Source organism: Denticeps clupeoides, chromosome 14 (genome assembly GCF_900700375.1).
Source record: "Denticeps clupeoides chromosome 14, fDenClu1.1, whole genome shotgun sequence".
Taxonomy (NCBI): Eukaryota; Metazoa; Chordata; class Actinopteri; order Clupeiformes; family Denticipitidae; genus Denticeps; species Denticeps clupeoides.
The window spans coordinates 18,114,718-18,139,171 of record NC_041720.1 but is presented as its reverse complement, the minus strand read 5'-3'; the positions used below and the strand labels follow the sequence as shown (position 1 = coordinate 18,139,171).

Genomic DNA, 24,454 nt, shown 5'->3' with positions numbered 1-24,454 from the left:
ACGGGAAAAAACGCTAATCAGTAAGGTTTGGGATTGCATTTTGTTGCAGATAAGCAAGAACCATATGTATTAATGGATGCATTCACCATGGCATTGTTTCAATAATGTTTTAATAAGGTGCAAGACATTTTGTAACTCAATTTGCTCCTTCTGAAACACATTACTTAATCAAAGCCTGTTACCTGCTCATGCTGCTAGCGCAAAAAAGCAAGTTGTCAAATCTGACTGTTATCATTTTATTTCCCCTAAAAGGATGACAAATTCTACAGAATTCATAATCATGTTCAGAATGTGGAAGATACAGAGTATCAGTAATCCAGGAAAATATCAGTAAACAAAGAAAACAATAAAATGTAACAAACAAATAAATAACAAAATAAATAATACAACAAATTAATATTTATCATTTTGTAATTATGTAAATAATAATAAAAGTAATTTGGGCAAACATTACTGTTTTACCCAGAGTAATAAGTTACATTACTTGTTCAATTTCTAGCCTTCTTTTGAGTTTTTACTTAAATTTGGTGGAGTCAACAACTGAACAACTGCACAAACATTACATTCAATCCATTGTTGAAAAAAACAAAAACACAAGTTTCCCATGGCCAGACTAAAACGTGTTACTGAACAACAAAAGAAACGACAGTGTTCTTTGCATTTTTGACAGACAACTCATTATCTACTGCTACAGTAGCATCAATGTGACAAATCATGAAAATACTGATGTATTTTCATGTAGCTACAAACATACCGTTGGGATAGCTGTTGTAACTCATGTTCATCTAAATACTCAAATACTTCTTGTTAGATAGATGCTTAAATGGAACAATCAGATAAGTATTAAGAATGGTCGAGTGTAAAAAAAATGTTTTATCATGGTCCAGAACCACAAATCTCCAATAGTCTGTGTGTGGTTGGTTCACTAATATCACCTCATGTTCGCAGACATAATCAGATTCAAACAAGCAGTGGCTGCTTGCTAGTTATATTTATCATAGTGAGAACGAACTGACCAACCTCTTTAACAAACCCAGTCTCTGCTATGGGCATCGTGAGACCTACCCTCTTTAACTCATGGCCCTCCAGGTCCAGGAACAAACCCAGTCTATTCTATGGGCATCGTGAGACCTACCCTCTTTAACTCATGGCCCTCCAGGTCCGAGAACAAACCCAGTCTCTGCTATGGGCATCGTGAGACCTACCCTCTTTAACTCATGGCCCTCCAGGTCCGAGAACAAACCCAGTCTCTGCTATGGGCATCGTGAGACCTACCCTCTTTAACTCATGGCCCTCCAGGTCCGAGAACAAACCCAGTCTCTGCTATGGGCATCGTGAGACCTACCCTCTTTAACTCATGGCCCTCCAGGTCCAGGAACAAACCCAGTCTATGCTATGGGCATCGTGAGACCTACCCTCTTTAACTCATGGCCCTCCAGGTCCGAGAACAAACCCAGTCTCTGCTATGGGCATCGTGAGACCTACCCTCTTTAACTCATGTCCCTCCAGGTCCAGGAACAAACCCAGTCTATGCTATGGGAATCGTGAGACCACACCTTCTACCAATACAAGCATGCAGCCACTTTACTTTTACAGTTCTAATATCACGCTAGTGAATGTGACATTAGGATGCCCTCAAGTGCTTTCTTCCCAGTTCGGAAATATTGCGCATTAATGTGCAAGTAATGGGAAGATCACTCAAATTAGGAAGTAGTCTTTAAAAATAAAAAGAATACCTCCTTTTTTGTGGTTAATGAATATGAAAAACTAGAAATAACATAGCAGGCTAGCCAGTAAACCATGCTGCGGCAAATACAATAATTTATTTCAAGAAAATTAACGTGAATGGCGGTTCAGCAATTAAGTACCTTTATGTTCACGGATTGGATAGAGGATGTCATATAATGTACAAGACAATATAATCATGAAATTTCTCATCTTAGCATCTCCTGCTTTCTTGTCCTGCGCCATGTTGCTACTTGACTCCTGTTTTTTTTTTTTCAGCTCATGGTTACGATATTTATGAAAAGTTCAGCTAGTCATTTCAATGTCAAGAACAGTTATCTTATTATTTCACTATCAATAATAAATCTACATATGCAGACATCACGGCATCAAATACAAAACCACCTGATGCAAAAACAAACATTAATATCAGCTTCGCCGATCACATCGTATTAATGAGGATCAAAACTAAACACTATGTATAATTACTATCATAAGAAATATTCGACTTTGGTCAAAGGGACAAATGTGAAATCCTATGGAGAGTAAGGATTTTTGAAACACACTCTTAGTACAGATGACAGAGTTATGGTGCGTGGTCCATTTAGGCCAACGGTAAGTGCCTGCTCAACAGCACCTGGTTTCACATGGTCCCTATAAGTGAAAACAGGAGCAGCAGAGCAGAGTTGGTTCTGCTGAACTGAAAACCTGTGATAGAGGGGAAAATCAGAACCCAACATCTTAGTCACAGTAGCTGGATATAGTTTGGCACAGCTGAGCTATTTCAGGAAAACCAGTCCCTTATAAGGTTGATGTCCACCGACAGGTAGGCAGTTGAAGGGTTTGTTGTGGGTGGGGCTAACCCTCAGACCCTCCTCTGCAGCACTGTGGTCTAGGAGGCATTCACAGTGTGAAGCTGATTGGTGCTCCATGTTGTCAGTCAGTTAGAAACTCCGCCCACAGCAATGTCAGCCTTGTCTGTGTCGACTGGCTGCTGTTCATCTACAATGCACACATTCATGTTTGTGTTACCAATATTCACCAGTGTCAAATACTCAAATTCAATAAACACAACTAAAATTCCATAAGTTCTTGCAAACATAGTTCCAAAAAGATTAAAATAAATAAAATGTGGGTTCCATGGTTTAAGTCATTGTATTCTGTTTTTCTGAAAATTTTTACAGAATAGAATTGGGGTTATAACTTATATTACATATTGTATAATTCTGGCATATTGTAACTGGAAGCCTGACAAGCCAGTTCCTTTTGTGCTTGAAGAGATGGCATCATGAAATGGTGTGTGTTCATGTATAAATGAAATGCAGATATTTCATCACTTAAAATAAACATATTGATATACTTATTTTGCACTACATACAATACAATTGTAAATATTTTCTATGTGTATATTATTCTTGTTTATACAGGTCTTTGGTTATTTTGGTGTATTCATTGAAAAAATCTGTTATGTGTCTGTGAGTGTGTGTGAATCTGACGAAATCTTGGTAATTTTGGTAAAATTTCATGCTCTAAACAGAGTCATATTGTTTTTTCATGGGGAAATAATCTTGCAAGAATTCACAACCTCTTAGTAAGGATGCTTCCAATGGACTTGCTCACTCACAGGAGACTTCTTTTCACCCCGCAGTTTCTAGCCAGGTAAATTTAACTGACACTAAATCACACCAGTGATTACGGCTACCGCGGGCAGACAGACAGAGAACCTGGTGCAAACCTGGTGTCTGGGCAGCGAGCTCTTGGGGGTTCTTAGCCAAGATCAGGTCATCTGGGGGCCAGCGGAGCTCGCCGCTCTCCACCTCCCCACTCTCCGTGGGCTCCACCACAATGGACGGCAGCCGCTTCGACAGTTTGGGGAAGCGCTCATGGGACTCCGGTATGATCTGGGTAGACAAAACGTTGCATTTTAATTTAGTTTACATAGGACACCACTTCTGAGTCATGGAAATGCTTAATATATAAAAGACTGCTTGTGCCTGAAAACTACTTACTCCAGTTCACTCTCAGGTATGTAAAATGTGGAATATTAGATGACTTTCTGATTATTGGATTATTGTCAAATGTATTAATGGAAAAACAATTATATACAGGTGAATAGGGCCATGATTTGGTTATACATTGTGTAAAGCACATACTGTCTCCTAAACCATTTATTTTTTACATTTTTGATACTGAAAAGAGAAGACATAGTGATGTGACATTGTTCCTGTTCAACGCTATGACAAAAAAAAAGGCATTTTGGGTGTTTTCTCTGGACCAGCTGCTCTGTACTGTAGCAATAAATGATAAGATCTATCTATCTCATCTAATGACCCATCGAATGACCCTCAGACTTGGTATGAATAAACCACACAGTCATTAGTCAGTCATCTGAAAGTGTGCTTGACTGGATTGGGGTAATTTCCTCACATTTACAGTGAAGAAGATGATGATTTCGACTTTATCCATGCAGCTTGTCATGATTTGTCCTTTATTAAAATATAGCACCACATTTCTTTGACAATGACTTTTTTTAAATGAGCGCTTTAAGCAATTGTGGTTGTTTTGGCTGAATCTCTACAACTTGTACAAATAACACTTACACACATCCTTACACATTGTTTTTTTTGTTGTTGTTGTTTTCTTCTACTCTGTACTTGAGAGACACCATCAACCGGAATCAAATTCCTTGTATGTGCTTGCGCATACTTGGCCAATAAACACGATTCTGATTCTGATCTCATCTCTACATCATCTTGACAGAAACCGACCATCAAGCTCAGGAGACTTCAACTGTTTCTATTGAAGATTGAAGATAGAAGATGAAAATGGAACACCAATCAAGCTGAAAGTGATAAAAGTGCATTCAGAAATAGACTGGGTCTGACACAGAGTGATGGAGGGCATTTACACCCGACAGCAAGGGAGAGAAGTCACCTGAGACCTAACAACATGAAAGAGGACATCATGAAGAGATGTGTGTGTGCACTATGTTTCATATGTGTGTGCCTCCATCTGAGCCTCTTTGGTGTGCACCTGTGTTTGTGATCTATTTGCAAGGCTCATTACAGGACCCTACAGTCCATAATCTCACCTGAAAAGAGATGCTTTGGTCTCCCGTGTCCCCAACTGCCGACTCGCAGGTGTTCATCACATCCATCATAACACACACCCGCAACCTGATCAAAGAGAGACTGAACTGAAATCTTCCCATTGCAGCCACAATGGTTTTATGGTTCATCACGGACCCAGGATGTAAGAGCTGATTTTCCTGTGAAATGCTGTGGAGCACAACTCCTGCAACTCTCTATGCTCTGTGATGAGATACTTTTTGTTATTTTGTATGATGTGGATCCACTTTGTGTTAATTATGGTATAATGGATGTTCAACTACAAAAATAAAAAAACTTGCAGTAACAAGAACAAACAATGAACACACAGGTAATGCCTCGAAAAGACATTTTCAACATTTCAACAGTTTTTGCAAAATAAGGTGGGAACTTGTCAATTACATGCCAGCAATACTTATTAGACAAATCTGAACCCTATGAGTGTATATGGATCTCATGGTGCAGTGCACAAGGAGATGTGGTGTCAGATGGCAGATTGATCTTTCTTTAACACACCCAACCAAAGCTGAGACAGTCCCCCACTTTATGGGTACAAAAATGGTAAAATGGTGGAATTTAGAATTTGACTGACGTACAGAATCTCACATAAGTGAGTATGCCCCTAAGTGAAAATGTCCAAATTGTGCCCAAAGTGTTGATATTTTCCAGCAGTGCTTATTTTTCACTAGAGCTTCACAGGTTGCCACTGGAATCCTCTTCCACTTCTCCAATGATGACATCACCAAGCCGGTAGATGTTAGAGACCTTGCACTCCTCCACCTTCTTTCATCTTGGAGGTATGTTTATCACATTGGATAAACATACCTCCAAGATGAAAACTGTAGCCCCAGTTTCTAAAGAGAGATGATCGTACTCTGCTTCAGTATGTCACAGTACATGTTGGAATTCATGAGTTCACGCAGCCTCAACCATGACACTCCCACCACCATACTTGACTGTAGGCGAGACCAGCTTGTCTTTGTTCACCTCGCCTGGCTGCCACCACACATGCCAAACCAAAAAAGTTTATCTTGTGCTCATCAGACCACAGGCCATGGTTCCAATATCCATGTCCTTAGTCTGCTTGTCTTCAGCAGAGTGTTTGCAGGCTTTCTTGTGCATCATCTATAGAAGACAGCCATGCAGAACAGTTTGATGCAGCGTATGGTCTGAGCTCTGAAAGGCTGACTCCTTCAACCCCCGCAGCAATGCTGGCAGCACTCATATATCTGTTTTCAAAAGACGACCTGTGGATATGATGCTGAGGCTTCATACTTCTTTTTGGACCATGGTGAGGCCTGTTCGGAGAGGAACCTGTCCTGTTAAATCACAGCATGGTCTTGGCCACCGTGGATGTTTCAGGATGTTGTCATCTTCTTACAGTCTTGGCCATCTTTATGTACAACAATTCTTATTTTCAGATCCTCAGAGAGATCTGTGATGTGGCATGTTGAACTATAGGGACCAGTATGAACACCAAGTTTAACACACCTGCTCCCCATTCACACCTGACACTCTGTAACACTAACAAGTCACATGACACCAGGAAGGGAAAATGGCTAATTAGGCACTGTTTGGACATTTTCACTGAAAGAGTGTACTCACTTTTGTTGCCAGTGGTTTAGACATTAATGGTTGTGTGTTTAGTTATTTTGACAGAACAGTAAATTTACACTGTTAAAAAGCTGTATACTGACTACTTTACACTGTATCAAACTTCAACCATATCTTCAGTGTTGTCCCGGGGAAAGATAAAATAAAATATTTACAACAAGGTAAGGGGCGTACTCACTTTTGTGAAATATGGTATATCACCTACAGCTTTTGACTAGATGAACTGGACCCACAGCAGATCCTCAAGGTTCCACTACACCATCCTTACATGACACTGTTTGTCCTGGACAGGTGTCTTTGCTGCATATGTGACACTGTGCCCTGAGCATTGCGTGACTCATCTGCCTCTGACTCAAGAACACAACCTTGCCCCCTCTTTCCAGCTGTTTCTACAGAGACTTGTCATGCTAGCAGTCACTAAGTGGGGTGCTGGGATCTTGTGGGAGCCGTGTGTCTGAAAGGGTCGTCCATTTGGGCCACATTCACAAGTCATGTGGCCAATCGTTTTAAACTGAGCTCAGCAGCACCACACAATGGCAATCTGGAGAAGTAGTCACTGCACTATGGCATTTCCCAATGCACTGAAATTTAAAATGCATTTCATATTTTATGCATTTGGTCAGTTGTTCTCAAACTCTAGTCTTATGGGGGTAAGACTAGAGAAAATCTTATTCCTGATGAAAATTAATTGCTTTTTACTCTTATCCACTGTCAATACACAGCAAGTTTTAAAAGAATAATATCTAATATGACTCCTTTACAAGTTTATTTCTTCCAATAAAGTGAATTTTTGGAAGATTGGTTTGCTTCCTACCCAAATGGCTGTGTATAGTGCTATATGACTGGCCATACCCAAAAATTCACCAGTGTATCATGCTGTTTTGGCAAAGAAGATATGTTACTGTGATTACAAGATAAGATTAATATATTATTTCATATATTCTGAAGCAGAGAAGGTTTTCAACACACGATTAAAACCAGATAGCAGAGTGGAGGAATCTGGAACAATCTGGTCTGATGAGTTTGGTCAGACTGACCCTGTTCTAGAGTCATGTATTGTCCCTACAAGTCTGTGGGGGTAGCATTATGATCTGGGGTTTCTTCAGTTGGTCACATCTGACTTCAGCAACATTATGTAGAGACTGAATATACTGAATGATCAGGCTATTCCATCAAGAGATTTTTTTTCCCTGATGACAGGGTGACAGAACTCATCATGCTGTAATAGTGAAAGAATGGTGAAGGGAACATTTATGCAATGTTTTTGGCAGGGGAGTGTATTGAAGATTAATTTGAAATGGTTTGTTTTCTTTGTTAAGAATCTGATTTTTTTTTTATAAAAAGGGGGTAAATAAACATTTTATGTCACGTAATGGTTATTAATGGTTATTAAAATATCATACATTATTCCTTTTTTCGTTTACACAAGAAATGGATTTCTTTCAACAGGTCTACGCTCAAGTGAATTTTTTAGTCAAGTGACGTTTTTTCTCACATACTTTTGATTGCTCTTCATGATACATATAATGAAGAGAACCTGGTAGTAGATATGAAATCAACAAAGAACATTAAGATCATCTTTATAATTTTTTCACACACACTAAGCTAGATACAATATAAATGATATGGTATAGAATTAAAATGCTATTTGGCTGAGAACAGTACCTTTATCTACCTAAAAACTAAATTAAGGGTGAAATGAGGGGGTTTGGTTTTGTAGTGTGACAGCAACATTGGTAGCATGGAATGAATTGTTGGATTTGAGCAAATCCTCCCTTTCATATGTATAAACAAACTGGATCCCAGTGAACCTGTTCAATCTGAATAAAAAGATAAAAAGGCCCAATGACCGTTTATCAAGCTCTTTTGCTTAAAGTTCATTAGAAATGTGAATAATTATTCAAGCATGTTGTGGGCCATTGTGGGATCCAGGTTGTGGTTAGAATGCGAACTCTTTCAGTGGTGAGCATGAGCCGTTGAGACAATAGAGACTCAAGAGAGAGATCAAAGGGCTATACTTATGTCAGGTTAAAAACACGGATTGGATACTCACTAACATGGCAATTGCTCAAGGTATCTTTTTTTTCTTTGACAGACTCCAATATTGAAATAACCTCTGCATAATAAGGTTGGGGCAAGGCCAAAGGCAGTGGTCAGTCCAAACAGATGAAACAAAAATCATATTCAAATTCAGGGAAATAGACTGAACGAAGACGCTGTTGTGATATTGTCGAAGAATTAGGGGTGAGTGAGCAAGCAGTAATCAGTAAACCAGCATTCTCAACATGAGACCTGTTCAGTGTTATTTTGTTAATACCCAACAGTTCTTCATAAATCTCGGCAGGAACAATTATGTTTTTTTTCAAAGAGATTCAACTTGACCGTAAATCAAAAACAGACTAAAAACGATAAAGTATTCAACTATGCAACTTGAGTTGCATAAAACCCTTATTTAAAGTGTACACAGCTCCTTAACTGATCTTCTAATGAAGTTGCATTTCAAACCGTAATGATCCTTATTCGTGTAGGATTCAATGATTCAGTCAATATGAAGCCTTTTCGATTACTGCATTAGATACCCTGGAGTAAATTTGTTTAAGTCATTTGTTAATCTGTTGCCTTTCAAATGGACTTTCATCAACATGTATTTTTTTATAGTCATGTTGCCTACTGTCTTACCTGAATTTGGAGAGTCGTGTTCTGCTGCCAGTTAAGTTGATCTACTGTATGACTGGAGAACCGAAGAAAAGGGTTCTGCATATGTTGCTCCTACTGTCCTCTCCTCTCCTCTTTTGACCTCTCCACTGTTCTCTCGTCTTGTCTCCAGCAGGATCCAGACTGACTGTTAGAATGGCTGCTGCTGTGTCTGAGTATGTATGTGTGTTTGTGTGTGTGTGTGTGTGTATGTCAGAGAGAGAGAGAGAGAGAGAGAGAGAGAGAGAGAGAAAGGGAAAGAGAGCAAGAGCGAGTGAGACAGAGAGAGAAATCAAAGTATGATGGGAGAAGATCTATTTCTAGTGCATTTAACCCACGTCTATATACAGGTTTATTGCATAATCTACAGAATTATGTCAGTCTGTATATAAGCAAAAGAGAAAAGCAACTCATATTTGAAAAAAAAAATCCATATATTTGACATTGAGACTAAAGATTTTTAAAAATTTAAGATCTATGAATATAGACCAAATGTATTAATTTTATGACTATGATTTTTTCTACATTAATGTAATTCATTTAATCTAAATCCTTATTTGTTTGGACTCAGGTTAAGGTGTTTTATGAACATAAAATGTATTTTTTTTCATCTGTGTTCATGTGCAGTGTTGAATCTACAATCCCAGGGGCATAAGTAATCAGGTTAGCCTTTATATTTTTTCAGTGATACACATAAAGGCATTTTCCAATTACTAAAATCTCACTAATCACAATTACATTCTCACGTTTATGCCAAAAAAACAGTATTACATGCATGTTTCATGTGGATGGTGGGCAAGTAAAGTCGGTGATTTATTCGTGGTCATGCATTATTGATTAACACAAACGTTAATTTTTAAAAAGCTCTTACTGATCCGGTTACAGTGGTGGAGGTGACTGGTGATTCACTGTCTTCTTGTAACCAACTCAAGTTCGCCACCCTTTAAGTGTATGCGGTCCTGCCGTGACGCATTCATGGCGACCTTAAGTAAAAACAATGAATATCTGCACCAAGCTTTCATTACATTCACAGTAAAGTTAGGATTAATTTTGTAATAAGAATCATTTTCTCATACTCATTTCTGTAAACCAGCCACATTTGAATTCTTTATTTTGTGCTGATTTGAACAAACTCTCTTACACACAAAATCAAACATACACACGTGTTCATCTGAGTTGTTTTAGTACTTTCTTCTGGATACTTTAACCGACAATGGACGTAGTTGCAGAGCAGCTTTATGGTGACTCAGGCACAGACACTGGCTGCTCACATTGCACAGCAAGGAACCCAGCTCCGCAGGTCAAATGCCAAGTCAGTCGCATCACAGTGACCTTCTCTCCCGCCAGCTTCCATTGGCTGAATGCTGCCAGTGATGTCACTGTGAGTAACCGGAGAGTGGGCGTGTATCTACGCATTTAGACGTTTCAGGTGATCGATCAGCTTTCCACGTTCCATGAAAAGTCCAGCTTCTTGTTCCTGGCAGGTACATGTTTCCAGTGTGTCAGTACCACTATTGGAAAGGATACCCATTTTAACATTAGAGCACCATGCGTAAATCATTAAATAGGTACACCAGTTGAACCACACATGTACATTCTTATGTGATTATGCATTAGTTTAACAAAACATAATATATCTCTGAAAAAATAAATTGAGTACAAAGTTTAAAAGGTGTTCATTTACTTCCACTCATGTCTACTTTTTCTCTGCCAGTTCTCTAATGCTTTTAGATAACAATGGTTGCTGCTTATGTAACTCCTGCTAATTGGTGGTTTTGGAAAGAACCTCGCAGTCAGTAATCACTGATTATACTGCTCAGTGCTACTTGCGGGCTTTCATTGAACTGCAGGAAATGTAGAATGTTTTACTGCAGACACTTCACCTCCTCAAGAACTATTCAAGACTTTTATGTTAGCTTTTAGCCACATGTAGATTTGATTCTGACGTTAGTTGAGACAGATTTGCCTTTGCACCTGTGCTAAAGTTCATGTCATCTCAGAATTGTTGGTGGGCTAACATTCTGGTGCCTCAGGCTTTCCAGGTATTGCCATATCTTTGTTGTGTCTTGTCTGCCCTAATCATCCTCACATGTTTGTCGTTATCATCTTAGTTTATTTCCATTATAAGGAATGTTCGTTCCTGTACATTCTACAGAGACATCCGGTTCCAAGACCAGGTAAATTGGGAGGGTTGCATCAGGAAGGGCATCCACCGTAAAACTTTGGTCAAGCCTTGTTATGGCTAACCAGAGAAGTTGGTTTGCTGTGGCAACTCTTAACCCTTAAAGAAGACAACAACATGTACACATTCCTGAATGTACATCCAAGACTAGTTCACTAGATCTAACCTGAGGTAATTTCCTTTGTGTTTTGGCCATTGTGCCTTATTCCATTTTATTCATTAAATTTTCATTATGTCATGCATTTGTGACTCCAGCTCCAGTGGGGACAAATCAATAATCACTGGATATTGTTTGTGACACACCCCCACACTCCATACTTATTTTACTCCCTTGCTGATTAAGAATTTCAGGACTGCCAACTATTCTGAAAACCTTGGAGTGAGATTTGCATGGAGTGTGTGGCCAATGTTGGAAGCAGTGAGCAGCGATGATACAAGCAGCAGGCAAGTGACACGAAGACACTAAGACCTGATGCCCCATCCTCCCACCCACAAACACCCAATGGCCACGGTGAAGATTGACTTTTTTCGCTTTTCCCTGCACCCTCCTTCACACTTCCCCTCCTGCTCCAGCTGGTCTCTTCTCTGCTTATGCCTCCCCTATCTTCAACTCCTCATGTTCCTCCAACATGTCTTCAGGTGCAACCTCCAATCCCTTCCATACCAATAAGAATAGGCCAACTGTGGGCGCAGCAAAGAAAAGCCAGCTGGTGCATTTCACAATTTCAATATCTGAAATAGCAGGGGCTGGCTGAAGAAGCTTGGAACTGCGGTCACCACCCTTGCCAATCAGCTGCAGAAACTCCAGCTCATCAGAGACATGAGATCAAGGTGCACTGCTTCTACTGCGGCAGGGGCAACCTCTTCAGCCGCATCTACCCCACCCGCTCCTCAGCTGTCAGAAAGCCCTAGTGCTTGCCAGAGCCCCTTGGTGAGCCCTAACCCACCTTCAAACTTCACCTCCTGCTGCACGCTGACCCTGATCTGGGCTGACCAACCCATCAAAGAACACCAAGGGCTTGCACTCATTGACTCAGGACCTCGCCGCCCACCTTCATCTCAAGCACCCCCCCAGGGGTCGGGACAGGTGCGATTCCGCAGTGCACCCATTTGACTCAGAACAGGGTCATCTTAAAAACAACAGATCAGGTCATCCCCCACAATATCATCATCCTAAGAAACCCCCAACAAACTAGGCAGATGTTGGCTGCAGCAGCCCCCCTTAACTAGGCATGACAACGCTGCCACGGCTACTGCTTGACACAGACACAGTGGGACAGTGGTGGCCTAGTGGTTAAGGAAGCGGCCCCGTAATCAGAAGGTTGTCAGTTCGAATCCTGATCCGCCAAGATGCCACTGAGCAAAGCCCCGTCCCCACACACTGCTCCCCGGGCGCCTGTCATGGCTGCCCACTGCTCACTCAGGATGATGGGATAAATGCAGAGGACAAATTTCACTGTGTACACCATGTGCTGTGCTGATGTGTCTCACATGTGACAATCACTTCACTTTCAGTTTCAGTCTTTGCCTAGACTCTGGCCCATGACCCATGCCCTGCTCTGTCACACAGCCCCAGCACTGTCCCGCCCATCTCTATGACCTATGCACCCCAGGGACCTATGCACCTATGAACTGACAGGAGTGCTCCCATGTTAGTATGACCTGGCAAGACACCCACCCATATGACCTGGCCATCGACCACCTCCCCAGTGCCCTTCCCCCAAGAGGTTGTCTCTACTCCTTGTCATGTCCCAAGCACCAGGCCATGGAGGACTAAATACAGGCATCTCTAGCCAGCAGCATCAACCAGGCCTCCCTGTCCCCCACAGCAGCCCTGTTCTTCTTTGTGAGAAAGAAGGACAGAGGCCTTTGGCCATGCATTGAGTACCAAAAACTGAATTCAGTCATGTGGTAAAACAGCTACTCCCTGCCACTGATGAACACAGCTTTCAAACTATTCACCAAGCTGGACCTCTGTAACGCCTACCACCTGGTCAGAGTAAGGGAGGGATCGGAAGACTGGCTTTATCACTTCAGGTGGACTCTACAAGTACCTAGTGATTCTGTTTGGCCTCTCCAATATACCTGCCACATTCCAGATCAATGACCTCAAGAACCAGTTTACCTCTGCCCCCAAAGTTGTGCACTCCATTCCTCATCTCCCATTCACCATGGAAGACTAGAACCTGCACCCCTGCGCTGTCTTCTCCTGGTGACTCTTGGCTGCGGAACAAAATTACAACATGGGAAACAGAAAACTGGCAGTTAAGATGGCCCTAGAGGAATGGAGGCATTGGCTTGAGGGGGCACATCATCGGTTAGTTCTCACATTCTCACTGTTTGCTTGATTTCTCTTCACCCTATTATACCATCACGCTTCCCAAAACACAAAGGCTGTGTATGCACTCTCCTACTGCAAAGCTCCTGACAAAGAGACCAAAACCCCCAATCCCATCCTCCTCGAAACCCATGATCCTTCCTCCCATGCAATGAACCCTTCTCTAGGAGGCATGAGCTTGCAGACAATCGACACTGGCCAGTGCTATTCTACCATCTGGGAGACCTTGTCTTCGAGCCTGCCCATGCCATTGGACTCCTAAAAGCTGGGCCTCATTACATCAGCCTATTCAATGTTGCCAGTTGTATCAACCCGGTGGTGTACCAAGTCTCCCTTGCCAAAATCATGTGGGTTAGCATCGCTCCTCCAAAAGACACGTACCTCCCCTCTGATCCAGACCCCTTGGGCAACCCCTCTTCCTTGACAGGTGGATGGCACCCCCACCCACAGAGTTCACTACCTCCTGAATGTCCAACGATGGGGACAGGAATTTGAGTACTTTGTCGATTGGGATATGGTCCTGAAGAGCATTCCTGGGTTCCCCGCTGAGACATCCTGCTCACAACTCACATCCTCACAACCCACAACTCCAACCTCCTCACTCATGCCAGCCCAAGTAGCCCAATTCAGCCTTTCCAGCCTTGCTAACTCCCCAAGTCCCTCCAACAAGTCAGTAGTTGTTTGTAATAATACAAGACTTGACACTGTGGTAAGTTTGTGTTTTTCTATGTGACTGAATGAAGTACTGCCCAGAGTGAATGGCCATCCTTAAACTTCATCACCTTCTTCTAAATTGTGCTGAAGGAAAACCATGACTGGTGAACTATGACTGGGGACAGAGACTGGAGAAATGTATTTCCCTTTCTCTTGCATGTAATTTGCATCCCCTTGAATTTGAAAGTGAAGTGAAATGTAAAAGTGAAGTGATTGTCATTGTGAAACACATGAAGCACAGCACACAGTGCACACAACAAAATGTGTCCTCTGCATTTAACCATTCACCCTTGGTGAGCAGTGGGCAGCCAGGGCAGGCGCCTGGGGAGCAGTGTATGAGGACAGTGGCACCTCAGTGTCAACTTGGCACAAGCTATACTGGGCAACCTTCCTCCAATTGACATCACCAGCAGGTTACCAAGATTTGTATGCCCATAACTCCCAGAGACTTGGATGAAAACATCTAAAGTGGTCTCCTCATCCTATACAAAAGCACACTGGAGAATCCAAGCTATGAACTCCAGAAGAAAATCCTACTGAGCGTGACTTCCTCAGTAACTCCAGCTTCCCACCACAATCCCCTTGTCTCCCTGTCCTGAAACCAGGTCGACTCACAATTTGTGCTTTGCAGTCAGTGCTTGCCAGTGCTTGTTAGCGCCACATTCCATGATTGAAACTCATCATGTAGTGCATATTGGAGGGAAATTAAAGGAAAACTGGTTTCTGTCACGACTGCCGCCCCGCCTCCTAGGCTGCAGGGGTCACGTGACTGTCAGTATCTTCACCTACCTGTATGCTCCAGTGGGCTCACAGCAGGCCAGGTAGATGTGGAGTCTTACTCAGATATATACACTGATGTTTCAGTCCTAGTGGCTAGGCTTCATTGCTCTCACATCCCTTCCCATGGCTCCCCAGAGCACTGAAGTAATCTTTGGAGAGGTTGCTCAACAGCATGGTCCCCTCAATGATCTTTTCTCCTACCATGGCTCATAGTTCATTGCCCACTTCTGTCACCGCTTTGGCCGCAATTGGGGTAAACCTAAAATCATAGGCAATCCAATTGTCAGGCTGAACAGGTAAATCACGGCTCCACTGCACTGTCCTCATGGGCCCATCACCTTCTCCATATGAAGCTGGCCCACAACCAACTCACCACATATCTTCACAGGTATGTCCCCTATCAAAGATCTCTCTGGCCACTTTCCTTCCTGGTTTCACTCTGACACTCATGGTCAGAGCCGACACATGCCATTAGGCAGCATAGGCAAATGCTAAGGACACCATCCATTCAGGGGGGCAGCACAAACAGAGGAAGGAAAAAAACATTCCACTATTCGTAAATAGCCAGCCAGCCAGGCTAGCCAGCCAGCACCAATCTGTCACGGGGCTGTGGTGTGACGCGATAAAAGAGCAAATGTTGGAAGAGACGTGGACACAAAGTGCTGAGTGTGCTCCACGTTTACTCCATGACTGTGTTCAGCGTATACTGCTCACATAACAAACACAACAAACAAGGAAGCAGGATTGAGGAAAGCAGGAGAAAGGATCTGGCTTGCTGGAGATGAGGAGAGATTAGGAGAATTGAGGGGTGCTGAGTCGTTGCCACATTGACAAACAATGACTGCGCACCAGTCAGCAATCAGAACAGGCCCTGTTATAAGGAAAGAGATGGCAGCAGAACAAGGCTGCTGCATTAATGTGGACTGATCATTACATACCCTGTGTTTGTACTTTCAGTTCCTGTCCATTTGACACAACCTTCGGTTAGTTATTAGTTCTTTTATTTCCTTTTTTTGCCCTTAAGCCAGTTTTCTTTGTGTTTAATAAATCCTTGTTTGCACCTCAATGTCCGGCTTCTGTGCCTTCATCACCCCTGCACCCTTAGTTGTGACAGAATGCAGCAGCCTAACCAAGGTGAGCCTCAACGAGAAGCACCCCAAGAAGAATGCAACAGCCCATCCCACCATCTCAAAGACGCAGTAGAGCTAGGGGACAGACAGGCATTCTGGTTCATGACAGCAGCATGCACCAGAAAGGATCACTGGCCAACTGTGGAAGAGGGTTGAACCGTGGTGTGTCATGGTTGGAGAGCAACCTCTGCAAACTAGAAATACAGGGATTGTGCCACCTTTCTGAATTAGGGGATGGGACATGATGATGAAGATGGCTCAACTCCCCCAGTGATCTGTGAAACCCAGAAGATGGGCAAGTCTGTGGATGAGTGGTTGGGGAGAAGAGGCAGATGAGGACAAATACAGTGGTGGTGTGGCTGCGTTGGTGGACGGTGCTGGGATTGCACCAGTGGGACTGAAGTGCGGCCCTTCAACATTGCACTCCAACATCAGCAGACGCTGACGCCCTCCGACATCAGCAGGCTTGCACAAGGAGCCAACTGTGGCCGCCAACACCACCACCACACCCAACACCAACACCACACCCAACTCGCTGCAGGCAGAGACAAGTTTGCTAGTCAGCCATCGGCTGCCCTCCTGTGACTTTGGTGAGGAAGGAAACAGCGCTGGGTGGTTTCTTGTGGGTCCCAACTCCTACTCTCCTGCCCCGGATAGCCCAGACCACAAGCTGGATGACCTTTTTTTTGGTTTGTCCTTGTCTCTGTGTCACCCCTGCTTCCCCTCTTCTCTCTCACCAGGTGGCAATGCCACAGCCAGGTGCTTGACTCATTGGCGGCAGTCCAGGTGGTGGTCTGACCTCGATAGGCCTCTGTGTCCATCCTAGGGAGGCATTCTCCTGTAGATTTTTTTTTTTGGGGGGGTGGGTGTTGGCTCCACCTCCTCCTGACAGAAGGGTGGGCAGGGAAGGGACAGCGCTGGATATCTCTGATAGCTGGTGAGGAGGAAGCGCTACTTGTAATGAAATCTTTCCTGACCCGATTCATAGGAGCTCTAAGCATCACTTCAAGCACAGAGGAAGTCATCTGCTGTTTCAATATCTTCTGTGTCAATATAGTCACAACTCTCTCAACAACAACGCTAATGATACAATTGTTCATGAGACACCGCACGTTTTTTAAGAAAGGTAAGAGTGACATTCCCCTGAAGCCCACCACCACCCTGCCTTTGACCCCCCTGATAATATGGTGATGTTGGTGGGGAGGGTGTTCAGTGCAATGGGATCTTGGCAGGCTGCAGCCCCTTTACAAGGTTAGAATGAATTGTTGTATGTAATTATTATAATATAATTATAATTTATACTTAGAATGAATTGCTTAGTACTTAATAGACAAGTACAGTTCCTGTCCTTCTATTCTCAATATACACTCGCTCACTTGGTCACATCATCCAATCACATGGCTTTTCCTATCACTCCTACGCTGATGACACCCAGCTCTATTTATCTTTCCCACCAGAAGATACCACTATTGTGACAAAAACCTTTGCCTGTCTCTCGGACATATCGGCATGAATATCTGAGCGACTCCTCCAATTGAACCAAACTGAGATTCTGATCTTTCCAGGCAACAACTCTCTTCTCCTCTCAATTCAAATAGGCTCGCTACTGTTAACACCTACAGCGTCTGCAAAAAGCCTTGGAGTTTGGATTGACGACAAACTGAGTCTGAACCATCATGTTGCTGCGATCTCCAGATCCTGCAGGTTCACTCTCTACAACATTCGCAAGATTAGGCCTTTTCTTTCACAACAGCTCCTCGTCCAGGCAATGGTCATCTCTGAATTTGACTATTGTAACTCTCTCCTGGCTGGAGCCTCTGCAGTCATCATAAAACCACTCCAGATGGCCAAAAAGGTGTCAGTCCGTCTCATCTTCAACCAGCCAAAATACACCCATGTTACGTCTCTTCTCACCTCTCTCCACTGGCTCCTGGTAGCTGCTCGCATTGAGTTCAAATCCTTGATGCTGCCTACAGGGCTGTGCACCCTCTTATCAACACACTACTAGTTAGCTACATTTCTGCACGCCCCCTCACATCTGCAAACGAAATGAGACTGAAAATTCCCTCTTCACAGGATCTCCGATCCAAATCGACTCTATTCTCCTTGGTTGTCCCTGGCTGGTGGAACAACTTGCCCTGCTCCATTAGACTAGGTGAGACTACTACCACCTTTAAGAAGCAGTTGAGAACCCACTTGTTTAAAAAGTATTACAGACGAGTCAAACACTAACACATGCACACACACTGCACAAAATAAAATAAACTGCACAAAATAAAAAAAAAAAAATTATTCTAGCACTTAACAATTCCCTAGCATGTTCTATTCCTGACAAGTTAGGTCTTAGTTTTGTAACTCAAAATCTATAGAAACCGAATGGGAATTGCTGGTGTCTTCCTCTTGTAAGTCACTTTGGATAAAAGCGTCTGCCAGTAAAGTAAAGTAGTTTTATTTTCTTTTTAAGAGGTCTGTGGTTTTTACATTTTCTGGAATTTTATCCTGTGAAGTTTATATCATGTTGCTAGAATAACCTGCAATTACATATACATCAGTGCTGTAGGACCTGCAATGGTATGAGTTTGTGAGGGAAATACGGTTTTGTCTTCTTCTGTTACTTCACAAATGAGATTGAGGCTGGTATAGCAATTTATTCATCAACCGTGATAACTAGGAGCTATGGTGAACAGATTAAAGTCCCTATATATGTGATGCCCAGGGGCGCTGGGTTCACACAGCAGGTGCTCATGCCCCTGTGTCACAGCCGCTATGCCACACTGAACCCCCAGGGGGCGCACAAATCGGAAGCGCCTACCTGGAAGAAGATTCAACACACCAGCCAGTATAAAAGGGCCACTAACATGCCAATAACACTGCAACCTCTTTGTCGATTCTTATCACGTAGCTGTAAGCAATTCCTTTCCTAGATTATTTCATTGCCGACCCTTTTTTGACTCTGACCTTGTTTCTTGAATGACCCTTACATGCCCCCGTCTGACCCCGATGTTCTTCAACCCCTGCGCTCTTGACGACATTGCCTCTGCCTTCTCTTCGGATGACCCTCTCCTGGTACAACCCGCTTATGTTTGATACCTCTTCAGCCTTTAGCCCTCCACACCTCCACACCCTCCAGAGTTTCTCCTGTAATGGAGGGAGCGTCAGGACTTCACCCAGCATCTGAACATCCCCGCTCATGTTCGCCAAATAGTTTTTGTTCAGTTGCAGACCAGAAGTAATAGTTGAGGTTTATTGTTTCTGCCTCCCTGTCCTGTTGTGTTCTGCCCCTTCTCTTCTGCTTTTCCGTCTATTGGCCTGCAGGTGGAGTTGTGGAGGTTCCACTCAGGTGGTTTTACTGATTAGGGGGTTACTGAGAAAGAGCACAAAAAAAATCATGCAAAAGTAAGGAGAAAAAGTTATTTACCCCTGAATAGTATCCCTCCTTGGGAAATAGAATGCTTGGTTTTAAATTATACTTGTGTGTTAACTCTGGTGCCTATTTGCTAAATGGTAATTAAGAGCAATAGTCTTAATTTCCATTCTAAAATGTAAATTCATATGATGGCACTGCTAATATTAACAGGTTATTTCATGTAACAGAGTATATTCAGGGAGTGACAATGCATTTTAAGGGTTTTTATTTTAAGGTGATTTTCAGCATCCCTGCTCACCGGAGCATCAAGGCCATGGGAAGCAGGGTTGTAGAGGGTGCTGTAGCTCACCCTGTTGGTTTGCAAGGTACATGCATGTGGTATAAATACATCTAGTGTTTTGTCATTTCGTGTTGACTCATCAAGCCATTAATGAGAGAAAAAACATTAGAGATGAAGGGATGGGTGGAGGTGTATGGGGTATTTTAAACCGTTAATGGCCTATTATTTTGGAATGTTGAGGATTTCAGAAGATTAGAAGAATGAGTATGCATGTCATTGATTACACATTAATGAAAGTCTATGGATGAAGAACATATACATCTTCATCACCAAATTAAAACAAATAGATTAAAAAAAGAAAAGAACTGAGATTTGCATTGTGGCTGACCTTTGTCAGTGGCACTTTAGTGGCACCTTGGCGGTTTGGGATTTACTTGATTAAATGTGTCTGTCTAAAACAAATGAAAATTGACAGCAAATCAAACGAGGATAAGAAAAGCTGATAAGAAATCTGATATGATCAGCAGTATCAAAAAAAGTAAAAGATAATTACAAATGTAAATAATATTATCAGCATTAAGATTAACATATAGTAGGCCTAAATGAAGATTATGACTGATCCTGTGGTTATGAATACTGCTTCATTAATTGATGGAATTTACTTTATAAATCTTTTTATGAATTTAATTTTGTGTATTGCCACAATCAGATTATTACTTGCCTTGCTGCTAGCAAATGACACCATTAATTATCAAACATATTGCTGAATCCCTACAGTACTCCAGATGTGAAACTTGTTGCCATGGCCACCATGTACAGCAATTCTCACTATGATGGCAGAGGAAGTCTTCTTGAAAAATGTGGAATATTTATCACAAGACCCAACCAACCCTGGACATACCCTGTTTACAACCCTGCCATCCAGTAGATGCTACAGAACCCCGTATGGGGACACAACTTTTACCCCACAGCACACTTCTGAACTCACAGCACTGATCTAAAACATATTCAACTGACCTGCTAATTATCTTCTGTACATATTGCATATTACTGTATACTACTAGCTCTATATACAACCCTTGCACTGCACCAATACAAACTCATTCATCAGTATACTCCACCAATTTACCAGCACCTTATCTATTTATACAGTGACACTAAATCCTCTAAATGTAAACTTGGCTACAGAGGATGGATACTTGAAATTCTCTGGAGAAATGTGGAGAACAGGCATGATTTATTGAAGTGAGAGAGACATCAAGAGAAAGTGTTACATGCTTACCTCATATTCCTCATCCTCCCCATGTAGACCTACAAACAGGAAGCAAAAATCACAGCACCAGATGTCCTCAGGGTGTCAGTCATCCTCAGTCTGTTCTTCCTGATTTTCAGGCAGAAAGCAGGTCAGCTCCAACATTAATCTAGGTGAGAGACAAATATGGCAGATAGGGCATAAAAAAAAGACTCTTTACTTTCGGGGCTTCGAGTTTTAGCATATGCAGTCCTCCGCAGAGACCTGAGACTCCCCTCTCATAAAGAATTAAATTGCCCCTGACACACTTCCTCAACACAGCAGCTGTCTGAGGACCATCTGGGGGTCGAGAACTTACCAGGGGGTGCAGCTGTACACAGAAGAACTTATGGGTAACAGAGACAGTTTTTCTGAACTTTTTGATCAGTTGCCTGTTTACCCTTAAAATTACACAAAGTCGTAATCTCAATATAACTGATATCACTATGAAATCCAGATTAAAGTCTGATTATTCTGCTATTGGACTGGTTTAAAGCCTATTTAAAACAAAGATGTATGATATAAAAGCAAATCAATATTTATTAATATCAGGTATATGGGTGGAACAGAGTAATTTGGAGCCTCAGTTCTACCAGTGTATTAATGTCAGTCTCTGAATATTTAAAGAGGTGTGGTGTTCCTATTCAACCAATCTTTCATGCAATTCATCCTGACTTTTAGAAGTTCAATCACCTGCTGTGAGGTAGGTACCATCCCCACACACTGCTCCCTGGGTGCCTGTCATAGCTGCCCTCTGCTCACCAAGGGTGATGGGTAAAAGCAGAGGACACATTTCATTGTATCACTGTGGGTTGTGCTGCAGTGTATCACCACGACAATCACTTCACTTTTTTTTATCTAGCAGGGATATTTGTGCTCTATTTCAAAACACTATTCCTTATCTGTATATTCTGGGCCTCTCCACCAAATATCCACTTAGAAATAGAAGGCCCTTTTGCATCAGAGGAACTATTCTCCTAGGACTATTTGTGGGAGTTGCTGCTTTTTTGGCATATTAGCACCACAGGAACTATGATTTTGGGGAAACTTCTCCAGCAGTACATAAGCCAATGTTGATTGGCTGAATGCATACTACATGAAACTCCCACAAAGTGAAGCGAAAGCACTGAGATTTTTTTTACAGATTTACAGTGGCAAATAAATCTGTTCCTTCTAATATGTTTGTAATCTTTGTAGAAGGAAGAGACAACCGTCATTTTAAACACTTTCTTTGCTCGAAATATCGGTATTTTTCTCGGTGCCGCGGCCCTCGCTTCTGTCCATCACCAATGACGTCACGGCCCGGGAGCGTTTCCGGTAGGTGGGCGGGGCTCCGCAGTCTCAGGTCTGGGATTCTTTGCGGGCTGAGGAGAGACAAGGCAGGACCCGAGCTCAGCCATATTCGGCTGTGCGGCGAATCTCGCCGACTCTCACGGACGTATCCCCATGCGAACGGGCCGCCGCTCCCGCTTTTTATGGGCTCGGCCGTTTAGTTTTTAAGCCGCCGGTGGCCTTTTTTACCCGGCGGGCGAGGGGATCGCCCCTCTCCCAGATGAGGAATGGAAGGCCGGTCAGTCTGAGACTCGGCGGGGGAGGAAAGCCGACGCTCCCGTCCCGTTTTTGGGGGGAAGTGGAGAGAAAGCAGATTTGTCCGGAATAAAACGGATGGATACGACCGGGCCTTGAGTTCGAGGGGCGCGGACGGAGTGGCGACGGTGCGAGCGGCGGGTCGGAATCGAAGTAAACCGCTCATTTTTGCCTAATGCTGGGCTTATGTAGCTAGCTAGCTCCAAGCTAGCTAGCGAGTTGGAGTCCGAGTTCCGACGTTAATCCCCGCTGGTGCTGTTCCCATCGGCACAAATCTCCGCTTTAATCGGGACTTTACGGGACGCGGCGTTAGAACCACGGCCAGCGCGGGGCTTCTTTTTTCCCCCTTCTCCTTTTTGGGCGTTTGCGAGCGTCGAAAATGTCCGCGAAGGTGCGGCTGAAGCAGCTGGAGCAGCTGCTGCTGGACGGGGCGCAGTGGAGGGGAGCGGGCTGCGCCCTCAGCGTCGAGACGCTGCTGGACGTCCTGGTGTGTCTGTACAACGAGTGCACCAACTCGCCCCTGAAGCGGGAGAAGCATGTCACGGACTTCCTGGAGTGGGGTGAGTCCTCTCTCCCCCCCACACACACATACACGTCCCGTCCTCGTTTACTGCAGGACACGAGTGGCCATGGTGTCTGTCACGTCACGTCACCCTGTTTTTCCTTTTACACATCGTGTGTGTGGAGTGATGATGCAAAGCGATGGCATAAGACAGGTTTTTTTGTCCCCTGCGTCTGAGAAAGCTTGAAAAGTCATGTAGGCTGTCGTCATTGTCGCCACCCTTTGTATTTGTCACTGGTTGGCACAGCGGTTGCTGAAACATCTCTGATCTCTTAATTGTGGACGATGACCCTGAGGTGAGCGGATTTGGAAAGCTCCAGGCACCACCCCACTGCCGCCGTAACACACCTTGTTGTTTTTGTACAGCGGTCATTGTGTTTCTCCGATGGCCAGATGGTCCGGGAGCGAACTTGTTCTGGGATGTGTCCCGTTTTTAATAAGGCCAAGCTGGGTGTGTATTTATAGAACCCTCTTTGATCAGGTAGTGGATAATTAACATGCTTCCCCTAGCGGACGGCATGTTTGAACTGCGCTCATAAATGGAACTGGGAGTGGAGTCGGAACGTCCGATTTGCCACACCCGGCTCCCAGATCTAAAATTGAACACGCACAACATCAGCAGGCGGAGAATTCTCTTCCCTGGGCGCTTTAGCTGACGTCAGTAATGGGATTAAGTCCCGGGGTGTGTCTGCGCTCACCAGCACTGTCAGAACAGGAATCTCACCTCATGTAGCAGGTTACAAGTTGCGGGTTATGCTGTTCTGTGACATGTCCCCCGTCGGAGCCGCACTCCATTTTAAAACCGGTTTGTTTGCAGCCCGAGGTGATGGTTTACACCTATTAGATGTATGTAGTAGGACAGCAAATTGTTTTTGATGTGATTTTATGTTGAATATTTACAGTGTTCATCGGGTGCCCTTATCCAGAGCGCCCTACAATCAGTAGTTACAGGGACAGTCCCTTCAGAGGGTTAAGTGTCTTGCTCAGGGACACGAGGGTTTGAACCTGGGACTTCGTGGTCTTCTGCTCCATAGGCAGGTGTGTCACCCACCAGGCTACTACCACCCCCACCAAAGAGTGACT

At 43.4% G+C, this 24,454-nt stretch overlaps 2 protein-coding genes across 6 annotated transcripts in view; one reads left to right on the top strand and one right to left on the bottom strand.

Moving 5' to 3' along the window:
- Positions 1-222: 222 nt before the first annotated feature.
- Positions 223-9,323, bottom strand: LOC114803458 (protein LBH). The gene is made up of 4 exons (XM_029003016.1): positions 9,126-9,323; positions 4,817-4,901; positions 3,461-3,626; positions 223-2,727 (listed from the first exon to the last, which is right to left on the bottom strand). The coding sequence occupies exons 2-4, from the start codon at positions 4,883-4,885 to the stop codon at positions 2,666-2,668; spliced, it is 297 nt and encodes a 98-aa protein (XP_028858849.1). The 5' UTR covers positions 4,886-4,901; positions 9,126-9,323; the 3' UTR covers positions 223-2,665.
- A 13,229-nt stretch (positions 9,324-22,552) lies between these two features.
- Positions 22,553-24,454, top strand: part of cdc42bpb (CDC42 binding protein kinase beta (DMPK-like)) — a 49,420-nt gene continuing 47,518 nt past the window's right edge. For all 5 annotated transcript variants that reach the window (XM_029002360.1, XM_029002358.1, XM_029002357.1 and 2 more), the window contains exon 1: positions 22,553-23,369. In XM_029002360.1, coding sequence (XP_028858193.1) covers positions 23,189-23,369 — 181 coding nt within the window. In that variant the 5' untranslated portion in view covers positions 22,553-23,188. The remainder of the gene's footprint in view (positions 23,370-24,454) is intronic.